Below are 26,338 nucleotides of genomic sequence, written 5' to 3'. Positions count from 1 at the left end.
ATATCCAATTAAACGATTTGTTCGGGGAATCAACATGGCTGCAGTGAGGTAAGAAACTGTGAAGTATACGAGAGCCTACGGAATTCAGTGGCCGGAGAATGCCATCACCATAATACAGTTTTTCTCAATTAGTTAAGCTCCTGTGCCATGAATTCATTTTTGTCCTGGTTTTTGCTCTATTGGCACTGATTCAAGTCCTCGGGTCTTTCAATCTACAGTGAAAAAAACAACCTTTCATTTGAACCAGGTCAACCAGGAAGTCTTGCGTTCCAAAGAATCACGGTTGCAAAAACATACGTAATCCAAGGTGAGTTTTAAAAAAATGTTTTTTTCCTAGCGTTAGAATTCCTTAGAAGATTGCTACAAGCAGTGCCTCCTATGTCATCCGAGATGAGCGGTTTCGTCACGCAATCGAAAAAAATGTTTCGAGAAAGGTTTGGGGAACTGGGGAGAGATTTCTTTCCCTTCTCGCTCGATTGCGTGACAAGACAAGATTGACTCAAGTTGTTAAACGCCGTAACTAAGTCGATGCATGCGGCACAATGTTTAATTTAAAGACAGGCGTAGCTCAGTCGGTTAGTGCGTGGCCTTTTGAGCGGCGCTAGAGGTCGCCAGTTCCATCCCCGTCTCATTCCATCGATTTATATTTCGACTTCCTCTGATCATTGTAAGCTGTAGCTTTGAATACTCGTAAAACGGAGCCTAGCCGGAGGAAGGGGGTAAGAGGTGAGCACCGAGGGCCAAAAGTTTATCAGTAACTGTAGTTCACTGTAACGTGTTACTCTCGTGAAATAAGGACCTTTAAATTTTACGTTTTAGTTAATCAATCTCGTATATCTACAAAATATTTAGTTATTGTATTGGTAAAGTGGTCATCGTAACTTAAGCAGTTGCAGAAAAGCCTAAAAGAAAAATCCAGGCTTGAGCGAAACTCCAAGGGGTCCTATGCCCGGGATTACCGAGCTCTAAACACAGCGCGCATGCGTTTGATCCAAGTGTAGCCTGTTCCAGGCTCTCAGATAGTTCAGGCGAGGGAATGAGAACTAGTCATTTCTTTTCAAGTGAAGCGCAACTGCACCGGCGGGTCTAATCTGCAGGTCGCAGGTCGCAGGTCACAGGTTGCAGGTCATTGTTTCACCAATACAGAAAGTATCCTAAACATTCTTAGAAGCTAACCTTAAGCCTAATTAGGCCTAAACAAAAGGCTTTAGGCCTAAAGTTAGCTTTTAAAGGGGCTAGGTCACGCAATTTTAGGCAATTTCAGCACTGATCGAATGGTCATAAAATTAACTAAAATATCAAAATAACTGTTCAAAACTATAGAAGAACTCTAACAACACAGGGAACACAGAACACAGGGAAGCCAAGAAGGGACATGGATGGAGAAAACTGGAGAGGATTGAAATGGATTGAATTTGGGTAAATTTGATAAACGTCGGCCCACATTTTTTCAAATTTATATCAGTCTATATCAAAATGTCATTTACAAAGCTGGAAAATCATTCTCAGTTGTTATGTTGTGCCAATTTGACGTTTAGAGCTCATAATTAACAAACTTGAATAAAATTACCTAAAATAGCGTGACCTAGCCCCTTTAAGAATGCTTAGGATACTTTCTGTACTGGTGAAACAATGACCTGCAACCTGTGAACTGCGACCTGCAGATTAGACCCACCGCAACTACATGGTCATGGGTTCGTCGAATCCCGATCAAACTCGGATTTTTGTCAGGTTTCTCAGCAAATACTAATTGCTTTGCAACTGCGATGACCACTTTTCGATTAGATTTATACTGTCAAGTGCCACCCTCGAAAAAGAAGTTGATTATTATCATGGAAGACTTTATTGTGCAGAATACGAACCAGGTGGCCTAGGCAATTATACTGTTTATAATGTATGTACAAAGAAATAATCACTTTCTAAGGAAAAAAAAAAGAAAAAAAAAACTCTAGAATTGTTCATTTCGATAACGAAGCTAACGAGCGGCTGTCTTTATGAAATAAATCTCTTCACGATTTCACAATTTTGAGAAATTATTCATTTCTGTGACTTTTCTATGGTTTTGCTTACAACTTTTTTATCTTGTAAAATATTAGTCAATTCGTTCTTTAAATTAATAGACGGTAAGGCCTAGTTAATACGTCGCGCTATCGTCGAATTTAATTTCAGGTCCTACTTTAAAATAAATCGACGATAAAGCGACGTCTAAAACGAGTTCAATTCGTCTGTTAAATTAAATTCGTTCTAGACGCTTTATCCGTCTGACGGATAAAATATCTTCAAAGCGTCATCAGTTTATCCGTCGCCGCGTAGCGTCACGTCGAATGAAATGCATACATTATTTTCGTACAATTATTAATTTTTTCCTCTGACCAGGTATATTGCATTCCGGCTGAGAAATAAATTCCATCATGATTCGACCCATTAATTTCGACGCGAAAACCCACGGTACAATTAATGTCGACGGAAGGACGAATTTAATTGGAATTAAATTCGTCTGAATTAAATTCGACGATACCAGGCCTAAGCGGCTAGGAATCAAATCGAAAATTACTTGTATACTGCTAACTTTGTGTCCAGAGTATAAACTCTTCACTCCAATTCTTAAATCTGCATATTTGTCCCTTTCGAACATTGCCCTCGCTGGTGTTGTCCCCGGCAAGCAGACAGTTTCTTCTATGATGAACCATTCCTTATCCACTTTGTCTAGTACACTTATGTCAGGTTTGTTGACTCCATTTCTTGGGCATTTTTCCAGATGCCATGGAATATCCCACAAAAATTTCGCTTTTTCATTCTCCAGACATGGTATTGGATGGCTCTGCTTATACCACGGTAGAAAGTGTTGAGATTCACTGAATTCGAACTTTTCCAATATACTGTGGTATATTATTATCATTATTATTATTATTATTATTATTATTATTATTATTATTGACATACCGGTAATTCAAATATTTAACAATTACTCACCGAAGTGGAGGTGGCTAGTGATGGATATATCCACCACTAGCTACCGACACCGAGGTGAATAGTTGTCTAAGTATACATTAAAACAGTGAGATAACATAGCACAAACAAGAAGAGTTTAACTCATTTATTCCTGCAACGATAACAATATTTTCGGGTACAAATCTCGCGCCAGTTGCTCGGAGGTGAATAGCAAAGGATAATTCGGAGTTTGAATAACTACCTTATTATAGGAAATTAACAATGCACGTTATCAATGCGATGAAATTTACGTTACACTAAATTAACGCGAATTTTTCAAAAGTTAGGTTCACATGCATCAAATTAACGCGAATTTTTAGATAAGCACGTTGCTTTACTTACTGCGATTTTCATAATTCGCACTTTAATTTACATTTCTGAACGCCAAACTGCGTTTTGGCTGTCGTGAATAAAACCTTCCAAGACAAGTCCACGGACGTTTCAAAGTTTTCTTTACAGCCGAAAATTTTGTTTTAAGGCCTCGCTAAACCTTATTAATTCAAAAGATCTTTCAAAGCCTCAGTATGCCGCAGTAATACGAATTTGCTGCACTTAAAAAATCACAAGAAACGTGTCTCATGGAGAAAATTTATAGTAGTTAGCTTTTAGGATTGCTCAAATGGATCTAGTGAGGAACTAATAAGGTTTTTTAATGAAATAAAGGTGCTTTAAAATAATAATAATGTTGCAAAATAACGTGCATTAAATTTACATCGACATTAATTAAGATGCATTAAAATAAGTAAACGCGAATTTTGTAAAATCGCGTTAATAAAGTGCGTTGTTAGCTTCCTATAATAAGGTAATCAGGGCTAGCCTTCAACACTATCCACTGTTTTAGTAGATACTAACATCGGATATTTCATAGATTCACTATTTTGATGAAGTAAGTAAAATAGTTTTGAGTTGGCAAGAAGTCACACAATGGCAGCTGCTGAATTGGAAAACCACCAAAACAGGACACATCGTCTTGCCTCGGTCGCAGTAAACAACACAAAAATTGATTGAAAACACTGACTATAAAGAAATGAGCAAAGTAGATAAGAGCCCGAAACAAGCTGATATTGTTTTATTATGTCATAAAGCTGTCGAGTCTAAATACAACAAAGGAACTAAGGACTAGTGTACGTGCCCTGTGGCATGGACATGCTTTGGGGCCAGAAGTCGCGACGGACAAAGTGTCGGTTACGCGCAGTCACTTGTTAGATCCAAATGTGTCACTGAAAAGTAAACGGATGACAAATAAGTATCCTACTTGAACTCGCTGTGCAAAAGAAGCCCGAAGTGACATCTCTGAAGTGTACAGTGCTTCAATGCTGTTTTACATGAGGAAATATAAAGGGCCTCAGCTGTGACGACGTCGACGAGACAGAGTGACACAACTGACAAAGACTTGAAATGGCCACGTTAAAGGTTTTACGGAAAGCACCTTAGTACAAGACGATAATTTTCAGTTTTCTCCGCTGTTTAAAAAGACCGTTCTATTCCTGGACGGAAGGCATGCATCATGGAATAAGGGAGTTATAATCATCGCAAAATCTACATATTAATCATTTCAATAAAGTGAATACCCTTTGAGGTGTCGACTGCATTTTTTGACGTTGAATGGAGTAAAAATTGTTAGATCGCCGCACTGGGCGATGTTTCTTCATGCCTTGCTCAAGGCTTTTGAGAATCGCGTCCTTGTTTTTCTTCCGGATATAAAAACAACTTCACCGTCGCATTGAACAAATTTCTGGAGGGAGGCGAGTTCTTGACGAAACATTTTCTTCTTTTCTTTTTTCTAACTGAGTTTCCTTCGTTTTCCATTCAGTTATTGGTCAATTTGATGCTATACCATTTTAGACATCAGCATTTTTACTGGACTTGGCGGGTAATTACGTTCGTCTTGCATTCATCGAAAGATCATTATTCAAGAATTTAAATTGTTGACATAATTTCCATGCCAACGACTCTAAAATAAAACTCAAGAGCATCTTTGTAAATAGTGTTTCATTCGAAAGCTCCTCTCTTTTCAGTTAAAACGACAGCTCGCAAAATAACCGGGCTGTAAGCCACTCTGTAGACAATAGAGTCTTTTCAGAGGGGTGTCCGAACGCGACGTTTTAATTGGCCAATCGTTAATTGACTCTCGCGAACACAAATATTACAACACACAGCGGCCAGCGTGCATTTCGTGACCGATGGCTTTACAGAAATCAAATGCTCGTGGAATACTGTGCGTGGGTCAGTTTTTCTCCCAATTGACTCTGAAGTGTTACATCACATGTCTGCTTGATATTTGTGCAACGCCTGCTATCCATGAACGGATTTCAACAAGGTAACATCGTTGCAAGTTAGAGACCAAATCGATCGCAAGATAAACTCCCCGACTTTCGAAAGTCGCGCCAGATTTTTCTTGTGATAGAGTTTTCTTCCACAAGTCATAAGCTATAGTTCCTGTCGCTGTCCTGTTTGCGACGAGATGCGTTTGTGACCCGACGCAAGATTGGAGTAACGCCGAACAGGAGCCGAATTACCTGAGAACTTAGGGTAAGATTTTTTGGTTCACGTTCATTGTTTACATATCAACTTTGAAATTAACAACGTATACCATAGTTTGTTGAAGGATGTATTTGTCTTGTTGGCAAGGATTAAAATACTTGTCGCTCGGAGCTGTTCCAATACAACAAATTTATTTCCTCAGGTACTTTCGTTTCGATCGTTCAAACCATGGAATTATCGCTTCTGTCGATCGATGTTCACAGTTTTTTTCCAAATCGTGGTTTTACCGTTTTCCGATCGACCGGAAAAGTCGAGGGAGACGCTGTCGTGTGCTTCTGCTAGCTAGAACTTGTATCAAAATATCACCTTGTACCAAAGTGTGGCACAGGAATCGCCTTCGATCTTGCATTCTTTAATACGCAGCCGCTGAAAACCGAGGGGCCGTCACAGCAGCACAAATTACAGTTTTGGATTTTCATAAAATATTTACTTAAGCGCGATTTTACCCATGTCTTAGATATATAAGAAACGAATTTGTTGTGCGTCGCACGTGTTTATGGAAAATGTTTTTTTAACAGGTATGCATGCAGTGTTTTGATTCTGAGAAGAAATCTTTACCAATTTCTATTTTCACAATGTCACTCTCCCATGACACTTACTGGTTAACTAATAACCAGCTAGGAGCCACGTCTTTTCTTTTGTAAAATCGTCAGTCAAACGATATATTTTTACGGACGTCAATGTCCAGCGAATATCTTACGAGAAATGTTGAACTCGCCTCGTAAAAAAAGAAGTCTTTTCTGTTTGTACGGTAGTTGGCTTAAGGCGAAACCAAAATTTGTTTAATCTTGCATTCATTTATCAAGTGAATTTATAAACTTTGACAAGTACACAAATACGGCATACTGTTTTTTCTCGGGCTCGTTGAAATACACTGAAACGAATTCGACAAGGAAAATATCTCATATCAATACGACGTTAATCAACAAGCGCTGTAACCATAATATTGGAACTGGTTGAAAACGGCTAAAATGCTGTAAATGTCGAATATATTAAATTTATTTTTAATCCAACTTTATTTGGATGTATTATTTAGCTAGAGACGACGGTCCTAGGGGGTGAAGTCTTATCAAGAGTAACCTAAATTAAATGTTTTCTTCCTTTCAAAAATCAACCAGAAAGTCGTACCTCAAAACGATTTTCCCGACGCCACAATTTTGCATAACCCTCGGTGCACAAACATCTCCAGAGTTACAGAGCGTGACCAATGGCTCTTTTCAAATATTTGTTAATTTCGACAAAAAAAATTATCCAATATATTTTAACAAGTCATTAAGCTCACAGTTAAATTGGAAGTACTAGTAACATGTCTATCCAAAACAACTGAAGAATTACAATTAATGCAATTTATGCGGATCGAGAGATATTTAAATCTTTGAAAGTATTTAATATATTGATCACATCTTAAATACCAAATATGTTTACAAGTGTACGTAAGTGGCAACTTTTATCTTTATGTAAAATTGCAAACACCTTAGAATCTGTGGTTTCATAGCTTGACCAAGCAATGTCTTTAGTGTTTCTTAATTAATTAGTTCCTGCAAGGGGACATCATGTCCTCTGGTAGACTATACATTTGAGCATTTCATGCTTCAAGGATGCATACAATTGGATGGCTTGGGGTATCTAAACTGAGATTCAAGCTTTTTTTCCACGTGGTTTTCTTGTCTTCAAGAAGAAATACAAAGCAAAACACAATAGATAGATTTCTTGAAAAAGAGGTGAGATAAAAGAAAAAGAAAGGAAATGTTTGAATTGCAGGTGGCATTGCCAAATTTAAAAATGAAATCTAGAAATGGCCCTAAATTCATGATCCACCACAGGGACGTCTGGATGATTATGTTCCATCTTTTGTGTCGTCTCAAGGCTCCTTAATGCTGCTGGTGCTGCTAATAATAATAATAATAATAATAATAATAATAATAATAATAATAATTGCCCCCGCTGAGTTTTGGCAACCTAGAAGTCCCCGCATAAAAGGGGAAATGTATAAATTGGTATTGTAGGGGGAATCAATCTTGATTTGCCAACCAGTTGCACAAGGTGGTATCGGTGTTGCTGAAATGAGTGCGCAAGTGGAAATGCTATTGTTCTACATGACTGAGGTGTTTTAGGAGTCAGGAAGTAGAAACTCACATGGAGAACCAAGGTGCTGTTTGGCTTAGCAATTGAAAAATCAAACATTGAAGCAGATGTGATGCAAATTGATTTGCCTGGCTCTGAAATTGGTTTTGTCCGGACACAAATCGGAAACAGGGGTGACAATTCGTCAGACACAAATTGGAAACAGGGGCGACATGTTCAGCATATAATTTAAACGTATCTCAACTGCCTTTCATACTATCTTGGCGGGGGGGGGGGGGGGGGGCACACTCCCTTGGTGTAATACAGGTACAACATCTACCAGAGCTAAAGCATTACGTGTATAATAATAATGATGATGATGATGATGATGATCATCATAATAATAATAATAATAATAATAATAATAATAATAATAATAGATGTGGCAATTCCTGAGGATGGTAGAGTGAGAGAGAAGATTAAAAAAGTTGAAAAGTACCAAGATCTTACAAGAGTAGTGGGAAAAATGTAGGGTGTGAGGACAAAAGTTGTTCCAGTGGTAGTGGTAGGTTGTGACAGCTAAATTCTTGGAAAAGTCAGAAATGCGTACTAATAAGATAGGCATGATGATCATATACAACTTAGTGTCTCCTTAATGCTTCTCTTCGATTGAACATCCCATTAATCGAGAAATACCACTCATTAATGTCACAAAAAGACCTCCCTCCTACGTAATTAAGTATGCAGACTTTAATGTAAGAGGACATTTTATAACTTTTATAACATAGAGAGCAAAATTTCTAAATGCTGATTGGCTGAGACAGAAGGCATTTTTCATTAATTTTGGCAAAGTTACTTTCATCATTATTGTGTAGTAAATGTTTTTTTAGCAGGGCTGGTTTCATCCATTCCATGTCAATCAATCCTCTTTCTTAACATAGACCATTTTACAGTTGTGTGCTTAGTTACCTGGGGAGGCGCGGTGGCCTCATGGTTAGTGTGCTCGACACAGGATCGAGTGGTCTGGGTTCGGGGCCTGGCCGGGGACATTGTGTTGTGTTCTTGGGCAAGACACTTTACTCTCACTGTGCCTCTCTCCACCCAGGTGTATAAATGGGTACCGGCGTAATGCTGGGGGTAACCCTGTGATGGACTAGCATCCCATCCAGGGGGGAGTATAAATACTCCTAGTCGCTTCATGCTACAGAAACCGGAGATAAGCGCCGGCCTGATGAGCCTTCTGGCTTGTAAGCAGATACTTTACCTTTTTACCTTACCTTAGTTACCTGGCCTATGGATGGAAGTGAGGCTAGAGTTGACCTTATTTTTATAGAAACCTCACTGCTTTTCTTATGTAAATTCCAACTACATGTAATTAGCATGAGAACAACATCGTTAACATAAGCAAAGGAGGGAGGTCTGCATCATAACAAGGTCAACTCCAGCCTCACTTTCATTTAAAGGCCAGGTAACTAAGCACATAATGGTAAATTTAAAAAGATCTATTATTGATGAGTGTGTGTGACAAATCAACTGTTACATGTAGCATGTTTTTATAAGATTATTTTGGGACCTCAGTAACTTCATGTAATTGAAGTGAGGTGTTCATCCTTTAAAACTCCATAAATAATAATTTAGTACCCGTTTTTTTTGCTATGCTCTCCCAATGTACTTCAATTTATCCTGCCTGTTGCCAGTGAGGCCACTTTCTGTATCAGTTCCAACCTTTTCCCCAAATTCGCCTCATGTATCCATTAAAATTAACTGATATAGCTCCCAGTGCACTATTATAACCTTTGTCACATGCCAGACTTTTGGTGTTTTCTCTTCTAATATCATTGTCATTATTATTATTATTGTTTAGTTGCACTCTTTGTTTACTCTTGTGTCGCCACTGACTGAGGGATATAATAATTATTTTCCTGTGTCCTTATTCATCTTGGCCTTGATTGCTCAACCCATAAATCAGTATCCAAGGATTTGCAGAATGGAGTCATCCACTGAGATAGTGATTATCCAGTTGATAGCTCTATCAACATGTCTATCCACATGTTACTTTTTATTGGCGAAGTTTTTTTAAAAATTAATGGTCTCTCCTAGTCGATGGCCTTTATGAAATCTCTGTCTTGCCAACCTAAAAGTTGAGCCTCCCCTCCTCCAAGGGGGGAGGGGAGTGGGGTGGACTTGCAAACAAAGTATTGCAAATGATTTGACTTTTTTTCTTACCTCTTTAACAGTTGTGTGATTTGAAATGGAGGATAGTGACAGTGGAGGCCTCATCTCCACTGAAGAGGATCAGTCAGGCGTTGACTCTTCTGGGTCCAGTGGGCATGCCCGGATGGAAAAAAAGATCTCAAGACTCAAGATGAAACTTCTAGGATTTCAAGAGGTAAAGCAAAAGGGTTTAGGGAGGTGGTTTTTAGTTAGACGCTGTATGAATTGGAGTCAAGAAAACCCCGTGGAAAATAATTCTGTTCCCTCAGTTAAAACTGGTTAAATGGCATCTTAACAATTTTTATAGATGTTTCTGTCGGCATCGAAACGTATCGAACATATATGTGGCTGACTACTCCCCAAGGGGCTTTTCAGGGTGAATGAACAACACTGTGGGGGACTTTGCCAGACTGCTTTTTTGCGCAAATAGCAGCCGTGCAGTTTACAATCTTAACTGAATAGCAATTAGTTTACATATGCAGGTGCCCCCCCCCCCCCCCCCCCCCAGGAAAGAATGAGTGAGAGACCACTACACCAAGGGTTACGTTTCATACCCCACACAAGTGATATGAGACGCAGCCTACGGTTTATCGTCCTTATCCGAGAAGACAAAGTAGATGGCAAATTCCAACCTCGGTAAATGACGGTGACTCGTGGATAGTCGGAAAAAATAATTCGGATGGTAGAACATCAAAATCGGAAGCTCGCAGGTTCGACTCTTGCAAATGAATATCGCCGAGTAAAATGTTCTCTTCATATCGTTTGTTTCCGTGCGAGTCGAATTCAAACTTCTCGACTTTAAGGCCCAGTAATAAGGGCAACAATATTCGTGCAACTTGTCGCACAACAATGTTGCTTTGCAAGTTGAGATGGTTTGTTGTTTGTATTACCACCTTCTTATAGGCAACAAATTTCATGTAATGATGTTGCAAAAAGTAAAAGCGACGTGTGCGTTTTGCAACATAAAAGTTTGTCGCGCAACTGAGAAGGGTGTAATACGCGCAACAGCGCAAGCTTTTCAAGACTCTGGTCCTCTGAAAAGGAGAAATCAAAATCAGTTTTCACTCGCTAGTTGGTCAATCAATACTATCACTTGTAATAGGGGTAATATACATGAAAACGTTACTTCGTTCTGATTGGCTAAAAAAGAGTGCAGTTCTCATGTAACCTTGGACCAGACTACAGATTGCACTCGCCCATTTGTTAGTATGGAAACCAACTATGGCACTCGAAATCAAGTTATTATCTATACTGTTCTAATTGCATCGAAGATTTACTCCCAATTAAATTATGTTTATGACGACAATGACAATAAAAGTGATTATAACAACGTGATTGTTAAGAGTAATTTTTTCCGTCTTGAACTTTTCGCAGCCAATATAGACAGTTCATCTAAATTTCTCATATTTAGGTGACCAGCCGTATGTCTAATATTGACGGCAGTGAATGAGTGGACCGGCGACTACAGTCTGTCGTTATTGAGCAATCTCTTGGAGTCTAATTAAGGAGTTTTAAGACCTGCGACGGAGAATTCAACGAAAACGTGGAATAAAATTGCAAGTTTCGTTTTTCAAGCGTTTTGGCATAATCCCACCTTGATTAACTTACACACTCTAATTTAACCAAACTCTCAAGAAAGTAAACTGGCAGGAACTGAGTTGAAATGTCGCGCGGTCAGGTTTCCCGTACTTGGTCATTTCACGTCGTATATTTGCAGACTTATATTTAGAACTACACTTTCATTCTCGAATGTCTCGGTAGCTGTACGGGCCCGAAAAGCCAACTGTAGAATACAATCCACATATTCGCCAACCCTAGCAAATTTCAGATCATCGACATTGATCCGAAGCCTTCTGAATAAGTGGGTTCAGACGACATATCGTTCAAAATTGATTCACAAGTGGTAAAGTCTTCAGAAAAAACTTACAATTCTGGGAGTAACCATTGACGAGAAACTAACATTTAGCGAACACATCAAACAGGTTATAGTACGAGAGCAAGCCAAGAATACTGAGGTTGCGAAACCTTGTACCCTGCTCAGCTAAACTGCAGCATTCTACTTGACGTATTGCGATACTGTTTGATATTTTTGTAGATCATTTGACAAGCGCAAATTAGGAAGAGCTGAACGTGCATTGAGAACAGTTTTTAAGTCAAAATCTTAAACCATGAACTTTTGAAAAGAGCCTGTTTACCTACGCTATACGAAGGAAGATTACGAAGCACCACCGTGTATCTCCGAAATTTTCGAACCAACCCGCAAGGGATACAACCTAATAAATGCGGACTTAAACATCATACGCTATAGAACTGTGCGCTACTGTAAGCAATCATTACGTTATCTTGGACCTCTTCTCTTGGAGGAAATTGAGTCCTGAGGAGAGAGAGTAAGACCAACACTCGAAAGCTTTAAGCAAAGCATCACGAAAGTCAATCTAGCACTTCAACTGGAAGAATGCAAGAACTGTGACTTATGTTCTTAACTTCCCAAGAGACTGGCTGATGTACCTTTTTCCATTTTAGACGTTTTATTCAGTTAGGTTAGGGAAGTGATTAGTTTTTAATGAGATGTTAATCATATTTATTATATATTCATGTAAAAAAGCCGAAGGAGTTGCGACCTCGGACCATAATAGCAAAAGACAAGCATGACAACTAAAAAAGCGTTCTCTGGTTAAAAATTTTATATAAAAACGTAACCTTTTGGCTTCCAGACTAAAGCCTTTAAAAACGAAGATGTAAATTCGCGAAATGGAAATATATACAAAATTGAAGTGTGAAAAATTGTAAAACCGATAAAAGGGAAAAATGATTATTGTTTTGGCAAAGCCTTGGAGTTATCGTCGGCTTCATTAGTGTTAGCGGTGTGCCAAGATTCCAAAGTTTTTCGGATTCGGAAGTTTCCCCTGGTCAATTACTCTATCATTGTTGAAATCAATAGAGTGATTGTTACGCCAAGCGTGAGCTGCAATATTAGAGCCAGTTTTACACAGTTTTATATTACGAATGTGTTCCTTTTTCCTCGTTGAAAAACGCCTTCCGGTCTCAGCAATGTAGCTCCAGGAACAATCGGCGCAAGGGATTTTATACACCACATTGGTCTAAAGTTCAATAGGAGGCCTAAACTTGGGGGATAGCAGTTTTTGTTGTAAAGTCTCGTGAGGTCTAGTAACAACGTTAATTCCATTCCTTCGAAGAAGACGTGTGAGGGATTCTGTGACACCACGAACATAAGGAAGGCAGGCCATAGCGGTGGGTTTATTTTCAATCAGATTGAAAAACAAGTCCACCAATTCTTCCGGTGAAAGTTTTTTCTTTTTTAATACGTTAGAGATGAAGACAGGTGGATAGGAATCTTGGAATCTTGGCACACCGCGGCTAACACTAATGAAGCCGACAATAACTCCAAGCCTTTGCCAAAACAAGACTCTATTCTTTTAGAATAGCTCATTTTCCCTTTTATCGTTTTTTACAATTTTTTCACACTTCCATTTTGTATATATTTCCATCTCGCGCATTTACATCTTAGTTTTTAAAGGCTTTAGTCTGGAATCCAAAAGCGTATTATTTTATATAAAATTTTTAACCAGAGAACGCTTTTTTACATGATGTTATGTTATGTCTCCAAAACCTGGTTACTCTTCTATTTTTAATCATATTTATTATATTACCTCCTATTCATATCTGTGATATTTCTTTTATGTGTGACGTAACTAGTGTCCCCAATTAGTTTGTCAAAAGCTAAATACTTCGGCACTTGAATAAGTCCTACTACTACTACATATATTTTAGAAAAAAAAGACTCGAAAAAAAACCAACATAATTGCAGAGCTTTATGCTTCCAGACGACCTCGGTTTTAGATACAAAGAGATACATGGTCTCCGAAATACGCCCGGAAAGTTTCGGAAATTACGAAAAAACAGGCCCCCGATGCGATTAATAAGAGGACCGGAAAGGGAATATTCAAATGTTCAAATCGCACAAAAAAACTGTGGCATTGTTCATTTAAATGCCATTGTTCTGTGGCGCTTTCGTAGGAAGTGTGGCAAACTTATTCGTCTCTTTCATATTTTAGGTTGTTGAAGAGAGAGATTCCCTTCGACAAGACATCCAAACACTAGAAGGACAAATAGAGGAATTAATTAGAGAAAAGGAACAACGTAACGCTGAGCATGCTCAAGAACTTGCGGTTTTATCGTCAAGCTTCACCGAACACCTAAATAAAGCATCGGCGCCGCAAGATTCTGCCAATGACCCATCGTGTGTCGGGGCGAAGGTAGAGTTTGAAAAGGAGATTCAAAAGTTGCGGGCTACGATTGAAGACAAGAACTACCACATTGGCAACTTGCAAAAGAAGCTACTCGAGGCACAGTTGGAGCTTGAACATGAGCTGGACAAACATGAGGAAGAAACAGAAGGCCTTCGTGCTCAGTTGGGAAGTAACGAAATGGACTTTGACAAATTGGTGGAGGACCGACTTACCGAGGTAAGAAGTCAGTACGAGAAGGAACTAGAAGAATTGAGAGCGCGAATTGAAATTGACGAGGAACGTACTGTCGATGGATCAAGGGACGCCGAGGCTCGCAGGGAAAGCGATGATAAGGAAAATCACGAAAAGCTGGAACATGGCGTTGAAGGCAAGCTCGAAGGTGATTTAGAACAACTTCTGGAAAAGGAGCGAACAAAGTATCGGGTTGAGGTCATGGCTGTGAAAGATCGCCTCAACCATCAACATCAAGTAGAACTGGACGACCTCATTACAAAGTTAGAACAAGCAAACGCTGAAAATGAGGTGCTGAGAGAGAGGCTGCGCGAAGAAAAGCTGAACGGTTCAAAAGACCACCTTGAGGAAAAAAACACGATAAACAACGGCGAGGTTGAAAATGGTGCGCCTCTAAAAGATGATTTCGCGAAAAAGAAGCCTGCCAATGTGGTTATCCATGATGTACATGGCGACGCAGCTGGTATGGAGGAGCTAAGGAGTCAACTTCACGCTCATTACCAGAAAGAGATTGAGCAAGTTGCAAAGAGACTCAGCGACGAGTATCAAGGTGAGTTAGACGAAAGTCTTGGGAAAATGGAAGAGGAGTGGGAGCAGCAGTTAGAACGACAAAAAAACGAATACGAGGAGAGGATTGCAGCACTACAGCGCCAGCTAAAGAGTCAGTACCAAAACCTGGAGCAAGTCACGGCCGATATGGAGGAACAGATTCAAACCCTTCGGGACAGTCATTCTCAAGAGGTTCGTGAACTCTTGGGAAGATTACGAGAGGCTTCCGAGGAACGCCGGCGATCGGTCATGCAGCAAGACACCACGGAACAACAGGTGGTCATTATCAAGGAAGAACATCGCTCAAAAGTCGAGAGTTTGGAGCAAGAACTACGTGCGGAGAGAGACAAAGTTGCAGAATATCAGCGTCAAATGGATGCTGTTGAGGCGCAAGTGCAAGCTTTTAAGGCCGAAAAAGAGCAGGAGGTGAAAATGATCGAGGAGGAATTGCGGCGACAGTGTAAAGCTTTGGTGGAGAAAAAGGGCAACGAGTTGAAGGAGAGGTACCAGTGCGAGTTGAACGAAAAGTTAAACAACGTTGAGCAACACTGGAGAACGATGTACGAGGAAGACCTTGGTAAGACGCGATCAGAATTGGAAGAGAGCAATAAGACTATCAAAGACAAATATGAGAGGGAGGTGTCAGATATTATGGTCCAAATGGATGAGTTGCACCAACGAAGCAGAGAAGTGCTTTTGCAAGAGAAAATGCAGTTTGAAGCCCAGCAGAAGGAGGAATTCGAGAGACAGCTTTCGGAAGTAAAAGAAGAACTACAACCGTACAAGGATAAGTACTTGGAATTGGAAAGAGAAAATCGATCTCTGTCGGAAAAATACGAACGCGATCTTTCCGAGTTAAAGAACAAGATGAGCGAAGTTGAAGGTCGATACAAGGCAGATAAAAGTACCGAAGAGGAGACTTTATTGACGCTCAAAAGTGAACTTGAACTGTATAAGAACAAGCTTCAGGAGTTGCAAGAAGGGAAGAAGTCGTTGATGGATAACTACGAAGCACAGGTCGCCAATTTGAAGAAAAAGTTCGAGGATATGGAAGAAGGAGAAATCAAAACCCTTCAAGAAGAAGTCAACGTTTACATAAGGAAAGCAGCGAACCTTGAGGAAGAGAAAAAGGCTTTGATGGAGAAGTATTCATCCGAGACTGGTCACTTGAAGTCTAATATTGAATCAAAGGATGACGAAATCGAAATTCTTGAAGATCAAAAGCGTGTACTGTCAGAGACGAAGTTAGAACTTGAAGATGATTTGGAATCTTTGAAGACCGCATACGCAGAGCTGGAACAAAAACAACAGATGGACAATAAAATCGCTGCCGAAGTTGAGATATTGAAAGCCAAAACAACAGATCAAGAAAAAGAGTTGGAGGATTATAAGAACACTTGCAACAAGTTGCAAGAAGCGAAGCGGTCTTCTGATAACAAACACATTGAAGAACTGGAGAACTTGAAGAGCACACTGGACGAGAAACGTAGCGAGAACCAAATACGAGAAGAACAGCTTCATTTCGCAACAAAGGAAAGAGAAAGGCTAGATGAAGAATTGAGGGAGGTGCGGAATGAGCTAGAACAACTTCAGACCAAACATTTGGATCTAGAGGTGGCCTCTAACAAAGTCAAGGAGGAGCACTTCAATGAAGTTTCCTTGCTACAAAGGGAATCATCGGAGGACCGAGAAAGAGACCAGGAGGTCTTCGCCGTAGAAAAGCAACGTTTGGAAAAACGCGTCCAAGATCTCGAGCAAGAACTTCAATATTCAGAAAAAAGATTTGAATCTCTTGAGCTAAGGAAAGAAGTGACCGATGAACAGAATACAGCAGACATAGAGAGCCTAATGTCGGAATTGAACATTTTGAGAAATCTAAGTGCTGAAGTAGAGCAGCTGAGAAAGCTGGAGAAAGAAAAAGAAAATTACGAGGCTGAGGTTTCCAGACTGAAAGGAGAGATCAATTCCCTGACGGCCAAGGTTAAGGATCTTCAAGATAATGGTTCTGGATCTTCTCGAGAAATTGATGGACTTCAAAAAGAACTGGAAGATCTCCGTGCTGCTCGTATTACTGGGAACTTTGAAGAAGAGAAGCAAAAATATCAAGAAGAGATTGATTTTCTCAAAGAACAGAAGGAAGAGCAGTTGAGAATCATACAGGAGCTTGAAGAAGAAGGTCATAATAAGTTTGGTGTTCTGATGAGTCAACACGAGAAAGAACTGGAGAATTTGAAACTGGAACTTGAAGAACAGATCGCTAGAAAACGAGAGCAACTTTCAAGGGACTCGGCTGCAAAGAGGCAGAGGCTCAAAGACGAATACGAAGGGAAACTTCGAGTGGTGTACGAGGAACTGGTAACCGAGAAAACTAGGATAAAAGAATTGATGAAATTAAACGATGACCTCAGTAGAAAGTTGAGTTCCTCGCAAGAGGAAAGCGATGTTCTCACAGAGGAAATAGACAGGTTGAAGGAGATAGAAGAAGGATTCACAGCGAAGGAAGAAAAGTTGGCCAAAGAACACGCCGCAAAAATGGAACAGATCGTGGCGGAATACGACGAAAAAGTGCGTTCTCTCGAAGAAAGGATCGCAACCATCGAAACAAAGGAGGGAGATGAAGACAGCTCAAAAGGTGAAAATGAGAAGGAGAGAGAACAGTCCCTGAAGGAATATAAAGAAAAACTGGAATCTTTGGAATCCGAGCTTAGAAGCAGAAGACAAGAAACACTTAGATTGACGGATGAAGTGAAAATAGTGGAAGAGAGGAACAAAACAGAAATCAGCAACTTGATTGCAACTTATGAGGAAAAGCTGAAGAAGTCAGAGGAGCAAATCCAACAGTTAGTTGCTCGACTTGAAGAAAGTGATAAAGACCACTCAGAGAATATAATTTCCAAAGAGAGCGAAAAAGAAACACTTCAACAGCAATTGAATGACGTGTCTCGTGAGAACGAAAAATTGCAAACGATGGTCAAACACCTCGATTCTGCCAAACAAGCTGTCGTCCGCATGTACGACGAAAAAATCGAAAGTCTTGTCAGCGAATTGGAGGAGGTCTCCGAGAGAGCTAACCTCGCGGAAGAAAACTTGAAAGAGTCGAGGGAGACGTTTGCTGTGAAACAAGAGAAGTTCGAAAAAGACATCACGGAGCTTCGGGATGCCAATGAACGACTTCTCAAGGAACATGGTTCAGCTATGCACAGTCTTGAGGATACCATCGATAGCGAAGGACAAACGAGGAACTCCTTGCAACAGAGAATTGATGAGCTGTTACAAGAACTGAGCAGTGAGAAAGTGAGACTGGAAGGAAACGTCGAGGCTGTGAGTGCTGAAAAACAACAGCTTGAGGATGAGTTTAAGGCTAAGATAAGAGTATTCGAAAACGAGTTGCGTAGAGAGAAAAACGAGAACGCTGCTGTTAAGCAAACTTTAGAAGAACGCAAAGAGGAACTGAACAAACATGTCACAAAAGTGCGGGAATTGGATGGTATAGTAGAGGAAAAGGAGAGCACCATACTAGAACGCGAGCAGACTATTAAGGAAATCACCAGTAAGCTCGACCAAGAAGTGGAGAAGGCATCTACATTGGAAAAAGAGATGCGAGCATTGTTCGAAAACCAGAGTTCAGAGTACGTTCACAGCTTGGAGCGCATACGCAACGACCTGAAGCAAGAATACGAAGAAAACAAAGAGCAGCTAAAGAAGAATTATGAAAATATCTTCGCCAAAATGGAGGAAGACCATCGTGTTAGTCGAGAAGAATTTGAAGCAGAAGTCGAATCTTTGAAAGGTATGGTGGAAAATCTTGAGCAGCTGAGCCAGTTAAAGGACGAAGAACGTGAGGTCCTCATTACAGACTTAGCGACCAAACATGGAGCCCTTGTAGAAGTACTAGAAAAAGGTTTTGAGAAGGAGAAAAACGATTTAGAGAAAAAAGTGATCGATGTGAATAAAGAACTTGATGAGACGAAGATGGAGAAAGAATCGTTGCTGGAAAGGCATAAAGTTGATTTAGTCGAGTTGGAATCACGACTGCAAAATCAGCATCGAAGTGAACTGGAAAATGTCGTCCAAGAGGTTGACGTTGTAAGGCAAGAGAAGAAGCAAATCAAGGAAGAGCTCGAAAAGGAAATTGAGACGCTGAAAGACCAACTCACGTTTGAGACCGACTTCCAAGCGGATCTTCAAGGCCAACACGACAAAGAGATGCGCAATCAAAGGGAATCTCTTGAAAGCGAACACAAGAGACAAATTGAACTTCTTAATGAAACTCTGCAAGAACGAATCCAGGAGCTCAAAACGACGAACGAAGCAAGTGAAACAGAGATAGGGGAATTAAACTTTAGATTGGAAGAATCTCAACTTGAACTTGGCGTACTAAAAGAAGTGTATTCGAATCAACATGAAGAAGAAGTAAAGAATCTAAAGAAGCTACTTCAAGAGAAAATCCAAGAATACGAAGATTTGAAGGAACAGACAAGTGTCGAGATGGTCCAGCAACAATCTCAAGTAGAAACGTTGTCTTCTGAAAAAGATACTTTTATAAATCGTGAAGAGGAAGAAAATATGAAGCTAAGTTACGAGGTAATGCTAGCGTCTTTAAGAGTTGAAAACAAAGAGCTCAGCGACCAAGTTCAAAGCCTAAAGGAAGAGATAGACCACACTGTTACTGCGCACCAAAAGCAAATCGAGTTTACAAAGAGCGAACTTGAACGCCAATACAAACAGCGCGAAGACCGCATTAATAAGAAACACTCTGAAGAATTAAGCAAACTTATGGAGAAGTTGGAGGATTTGCTGCAGCAAGAGAATGCGTCCAAAACCTTGACAGAGGAACATATGCAAGATATCGGAACGCTACGAGCAGAATTTGATCACAAATTTCAGCGTCTTTTGCGTGAAAAGCGAGACGAAATGGATGAATTTAAGAGAAATCTTGAGCAACAGTACAAGGTGCAGATAGCAGAACATCAAGGACTCATTAAGCAGAAAGACCAGGACATAAGCAATCTTCAGAATGATGTCAAAAGTCTTCTTAGTCGCATCGACGCTGCCAAGAACGAAGCCCTCACTCAGCAACAAGGTATTAGTAAGACGAAGGAAGAACTATCGAAACTTCGACGGGAGAATACGGATCTTTACCGAAAACTGCGCGAGGAGATCGAGAAATCCCGAGGAACGTACACAGCTGCAGGTCTCAAGACGATGGAGCAGTTGCAGATGGAAAATGGAAGACTAAAAAGGGAAATCGAAAACCTGAAAAATCTATTAAATGGATCATCTTTAATGAACGGGGTTGGGGAGTCAAATCCCTATCAGGAACGTTCGCATGTGTTGCAGCTCATTAAACTGATGGAGCAGCTTATGAAAGAGAAAAATGCTCTCGAGTTGAAATTGAGACAGGAAATCCTGGATCTCAAATCAAGGTTCGGTGTGCTGGGGGATACCTCGAACACATCCTTGAACAGTAGTAGTATGTTATCGTTTTCTTTGTCGCCTGAGAAGCATCTTAGCAGAGACGGCTTGGTGGAAATGATGCAGGAATTGAGGGAAAGCAAGTGGAAACAAGAAGAGGACATCAAAAGTCACGTTCAAGAGACCGAGAACATGATTAGAGAAATCAAAAGAATGATGGACTCTGCCGAGTTCACCGATAGAAGGTTGCAAGAAATGCTGCACAGCCAGTGGGATCATCTGGTACAGCAGCGTCGAGTGTTGGTGCAGCGCTTGTGGCAGCTCAGAGACCAGCATAAGGCCGTGGAACAGAAGATCGCCAGGCAGCTGAATGGAACCACCAGCTCGCTCAGTAGTAGTAACGATGACAGTGCTCGGTCAAAGTATTATCAGAGCATCATCGAAGAAAATCTCAAACGAGAAAAGGAGTTGTTGGCCTTGAAGCGGCAACAAGTGGAAGACCTGAACATGAGAATTGCGCGTGAAAAACTTTCATTGGAAAAACATTCCAAAGAGAAGCAAAGTCTGGAAAGAGAAATGGTAGAGAAAGACAAACTAGAAAGCGAACTCTCCACTCAAAGGCGAGATCTGGAGAGGAAATGGCTTGGAAGTCTGAAAGAAAAGGAGTTTCAACTCAAAAGAGAAAAAGAGATTTTAGACGAAAGTAAGAGACGAGACGACGTAGACAACATCGTTCTTCGCGGAGGGACTTCCGCTGCGAGACCAACAGAGAGGAAGGTGTTTGCACCCTCGGTGTTTGGAGATACCAGACCGCAAGTTCGATTTCCACCGACAAGTATCCTTCAGCGTCAAGTAGAACCTTATAAAATAGAGTCAGATAAGATCACGGAGAAAAAAGGACATCTTCCCGGTTCTTTCAAACGAACTACCAGTCCGGTGACTTACAAGCAATGCGGTGACTTTACTGCACACGGTGGCAAGCAGCTGCTGGATCCATCAGTGGGTTCTGGTCAGAATGAACAGTGGTCCTACAGGAACTCTAAACGTTCATCAAACAAGAAGAAAGAGCCAACTAAAACCAAGCGTGCTGAGGTTCAAGTTCCGAGGTTAGATTTAAGTTCGGACGATTCCGATGTTGATCTCGGTATTGCAAACGACGCGAGCTATTGGGAAGTTGGATTGGAAGAGGATGAATCTGATCTTGAACTCTATGGGACTCAGTGCATAAACGGTTTTGAAAACTTCGAAGGCGACTGGGAACGAAAGTTGGAAGAAGAACTAAAACGGATATCTGGTAGTGGTGCTTTGCACGCCGCAAAAGCCTACACGGACGAGGAAAAGACGATTAACCGTCAAAAACAAACCTCACAAGACGGACCCCTCAATGATGAGATCAAGAAAAGCAAATTAGCATCTTTGGACAAAGCACCTATTACACAATACAGCTCGAAAGTCGACTTGGAATGGCTCCGTAAACTAAGTTTCGACTACATACATCCGAACACTACTAACCCAAGGACTTCAACAGCTAATGGCACGAATGACAACCCAGGGCAACTGAGTCTATCAAGCATTCTACGTACAACATCTGACGTCGCATCTCCTCCAATAGAACCAGCGTCGCGTCATATTAATCGAGAACAAGACCTTGGATTTAAAGCGCGAGGTCCCCGCGTGTCGCATTTTGCTGCGGACTCTTCGTTTCCGCTACGCAGAGCACCATCTAAAGAAAGTGGTATAGACTCACCGCCTTCCGCGCGGTCTGAGCCGGCAATCTCAGGAAGAGTGATGGTCAACTCTCGCCGTCGCTCTCTTCGGAATGAGCGTATCTCTGGCGTGTATTTACTAAATGTTGATGAGTATGTAGACCGTCATAAAGTAAGATCATCTGAAGAAGTGGCAAAAATACGGGATTTATCTCCTTCTGAGAAGCGGTTCGATTTGTAGAGCTCCAAATTTCATCAACGTGATTCGAGTTATTTTAGTCGTTTTTTACTCATACAAGTGGTAGCCTATTGAAATCCATATAAACACAATATCGAGCACGCGTTTGCATAGGAAGATGCGTGTGAGTGGAATTCCTCGTTCGATCATAGTAGGTAGCCCTGTATTTTAAAGTAAAACTTGAGATTTAATCTCATGACAGTTTGGTGTGTGACGTCATGTAAAGACGTCGACAAAGTGTTGGGATTCAAAATCCACACAAGACAGCCGTTATTCTCAATAGTATTTAACTTTATCCAAACAATCTTCATATTTTTCCAAAGTTTTCTTTTAATTTAGAAATTTAAATTGCGACGTTAAGCTTTTAGGGAGACGACGAGACTCTACCCGCGCATAACCCAGAAAGCAATGGAGTACCATGTGGGCTAGGCTTTTTATGAAATTGGGAAAAAAATTAAATTTAGATGGGTCATTTTAAAGAATTGTTCCGAAGTTGAATTATTAACTTAGGTTGATTTAAATGAATTCTAAAATCGTCTGATCAAAACATAGGCGTTCTTCTCGAGGCTCCGAAAGCACTTTAGATAAACGTGCTCACCGAGAAGCTTAAATTGCCTATCACCTTAACACACTTTTCCGCTTTATTTATTCTCCGAAGTCGTCCCAAAAACATCGCGTTATTTTTAAAACCTTTTGAATGAAATTTCACCTTTTTATTGGCTTTGAAAGACGGGAAAAGTGGGTCGTACTTTGATCAATAACCGAGCAATGAAGAGGAATGGGTTCGATACCTGGTTGACGTCACAAACTGCTTTGCATTGAGAAAGTTCTTTGAAAACAGCAATGCAAATTAATTTGTGACGTCAACCCGAACCCGTTTGTGGATCAAAGTATAAACCACTTTCAAAAATGCCGACCATCTTTACATTCTCTTGTATTTATGTTAATTAGACCTGCTGGCCTCATTTTGAAACAAATATTCTTTTGAAATTTGCTCCTTGTAGCGAGGCTAGAAAGGCTTATTAGCATTGAAACAAAAGAATCTTTTATTTGGCCGCCATTATGAAAGAGGTCTATGACCACTAAAAATAACACGATGTACTTGGGATGATTTCGCATAATAAATTAAGTGGAAATGTGATTTGAGGCGTAGGTTGCACTTTAAACAAGATGAGATTTTCGCGTTGGAGGCAATATTTCATTTCTAGGCCAAAACGTTTCTGCAGCCAAACCCGTTCAGTATTTTAAACATTCAGTTTGCGTTGTTTTATTTCTTATTTTAGTTACCCATATTTTATGTCTTAAAATGAAATGGTTCGTCCCCGACCTTTATTTACTTGAGACTGTGATCATATTCTACGACAAGCGAAAGCAAATCACGAACGACTCTGAGCTTTAGGGCCAGATCATGCAAGCAAGTTATGCCATTAACGCGGTCGGTTTTTTCGCATTAACGAGTTTAAGCAAAAGGGAGTTTGAGAAACCACAACGGCTACGGGGACGAAAACGTCACTTAAAAATATCACTTTAAACTGTTCTAAGCATTTCATGATTATTCGATCTTGTTTAGATTATACAATATGGGCGAGGTTTCCTATAACTGGATTGGTACGGACGTATTTGAAGTAAAGAGTGAGACTGAAAGATTCACTGTCGTTTGTCCACGTGGTCGCCAAAACCTTAAATTTGGTCATTTCACGTGGTAGTTTTGACGAGTACGGGACAGAAATGTTCAAAAATGCGTGCCGCACGTGCAGCACGTTCTTTTAACCAATAATAGAGAGCTTAAGCAACGACAACGCCGACGGCAACGAGAACGTCATGAATTTGCATATTTAGTGGGTAAAAACAATAGCTTTGCACGACCTGCACGTGCGTTTTTCACTTTTGTCCATTTCGTTGCCGTCGTCAGCAAAACAACATCGTGAAATAGCCAAGTTTTTGCTTTTATGAAGAACGTCAGCACTTGAGTATAATTTTCATTTCCTCTCCTAAAATGGAGTGCAGTTCCGACTGGTGTCATCTTTGAGGAATCACCACACCCTTGTCATATTAAAAACGTTGAAATAGTCACGAAGCGATTAAAATAACGCAAATTTATATTTTGAGGTGACGTTCTCGTTTCCGTCGCCGTTGTCGTTGCTTAAGCTCCCTAATATTACCGCTTAAGACGACGGCTACGGCAACGGCAACGCCACAACGCAAGAATATCGTTGGTTAAAAAAGCAAAAATCGTGCTGCACGTCCAGCACGAATTTCCGTGCACTTCTTTGCCGTATTCCACAAAGGAACAACGTGAAATCACCAAATTTTAAGTTTTGACAGAAGCACATGACTTTGAAGCGTTTAAAGCCTCATTTACACTAACACGTTTTCCTTGACAAGTGGACTTGTCAAGGAAAACTTGTCGACTGTACACACTACCAAGTTCTCCTTGAAACATTTTTCCTTGGCATGTTTTCCTTGGTAATGTAAATGGTAGGTAAAACAAGTTTTCCTTGGCAAGTACACTTGACAAGTAATTCACACTAGCAAATATCGTCCTTGACAATTGTCCTTGTTCAAAAACTAGCTTGCCAGTTTTTGAACAAGGACACTTGTCAATGAAAAAATTGTCACATTTTTCCATTTGCACTGCCAAGGAAAACTTGGCAAGGAAAAGTTGTCAAGGAAAACTTGCTAGTGTAAATGAGGCTTAACTCTGGTGCAGAGCTGCGGGTTTTTTTTGGAGTTTGACAATTTCCTTATTTGGATGTAACGTAGCTCGTGCATTTTCCCACGCGTGCAGCTTCGTTCTTTTTCTTGTCCATATTTGGCATAAAATTGGTGTCCTAAAATCTCCAGCTTTGTTCCAAGGGAAAGAGTTGCAAGTTACACGCTTCCAGGTCATGTGCTTCACGTTTTGACGACAACGCGAGCATATAACAATGAACGTACCACTCATTTTCTATTTTTACTGAAAAAACCGTTCGTACCCATCCAGTTGCATGTTAGTTCGCCGCTATTCACGTTACAAGGTGAACAAGACGGAATAATCGCGTTTGTCCTCAAACTCTTAATATGGTGTGTACAGAGAGATAAACTAAGAATAAAGCCAGGATCCGAGCCAGGATCCGAGCCAGGATCCGAGCTAGGATCCGAGCCAGGATTCGAGCCAGGATTCGAGCTAGGATCCGAGCCAGGATTCGAGACCTAACCGAGACCTAACCTAACCTAACCGAGACCTACCCTAACTAGACTAGAACCAACCTAGATAGACCTAACCTAACCGATTCGAGACCTAACCTAACCAAGAGATTCGAGAATAAATAGCGGAGAAAGCTCATCTTGGCTGGAATCCTGGCTCGGATCCTAGCTCGAATCCTGGCTCGGAGTTTAGGTATCCTCGTGTACAGATGGATGCAAAATTTTTTCCGACAGAGTTCCATTTCCAACCATTTCAATGTGGAAGTCTTATTGTTTTATCGAGTCTCCATTTTACTGTCCAGTTTGTTGCATACGTTTTCAAAGTTTGAGGCTATTTGTTGGGCGAACCTGGCTGTGTTTTTTCCAAGATCACGAAACTACCTTAAATTAATGTATCAATCTGTTACTTAAGCCTTTTCAAGTGCTCATTTTTCTTGTTGGGACATATATTTGATGTACATATGTAAAGCAATTACATATTAACTTAACAAGTTCACATGTTCAGCTACAAAATAAACTTTTGTTATTTTTCTGGAGGGAGAGAGGTACAGCGGTCAGAAACACGAAAGTAAACTTAACATAGCCTCATGGGTCTCATTCGCGAGACGGCCATATTGGGCATAGACAACAGATTTCGTACCCCGAGCCTCGAGTTGAAATGTTTGGGAACGAGTTTCGGTGGGGCAAAACAAAAGTTCCCAATCCCTCGCGACTCAACATGGCCGCGTTGTGATTAAGGCTCATTAAGGGTGTGTTCGATTGACCGTATTCCGGAAAAGGAATACATGGAATATAAGTTAGAAATCCTTCGTTTTTACGGGGATTCACATTAAAATTTTCAAATATCTGCTAAAATGCTATTTTAAACATATTTTTGACATACTTGCTGCTTCGAAACGCGCCAAACATACCGTTTTAATCATCACTCC

At 40.4% G+C, this 26,338-nt stretch overlaps 1 protein-coding gene across 2 annotated transcripts; it reads left to right on the top strand.

The window, feature by feature from the left end:
- LOC138045375 (uncharacterized) lies at window positions 1-25,941 on the top strand. 2 transcript variants are annotated; one of them, XM_068891847.1, is made up of 4 exons: window positions 1-48; window positions 248-307; window positions 9,837-9,988; window positions 13,890-25,941. In XM_068891847.1, exons 3-4 carry the CDS (start codon window positions 9,851-9,853, stop codon window positions 22,224-22,226), a joined length of 8,475 nt encoding a protein of 2,824 aa, XP_068747948.1. In that variant the 5' UTR covers window positions 1-48; window positions 248-307; window positions 9,837-9,850; the 3' UTR covers window positions 22,227-25,941. The 2 variants fall into 2 exon arrangements, with proteins under 2 accessions (XP_068747948.1, XP_068747947.1); XM_068891846.1 differs by lacking the exons at window positions 1-48; window positions 248-307 and adding an exon at window positions 4,976-5,523.
- The last annotated feature ends 397 nt before the right edge of the window (window positions 25,942-26,338 follow it).

Source organism: Montipora capricornis, chromosome 4 (assembly GCF_036669925.1).
Source record: "Montipora capricornis isolate CH-2021 chromosome 4, ASM3666992v2, whole genome shotgun sequence".
NCBI classification, from domain to species: domain Eukaryota; kingdom Metazoa; phylum Cnidaria; class Anthozoa; order Scleractinia; family Acroporidae; genus Montipora; species Montipora capricornis.
This window is presented reverse-complemented; position numbering and strand designations above follow the sequence as displayed.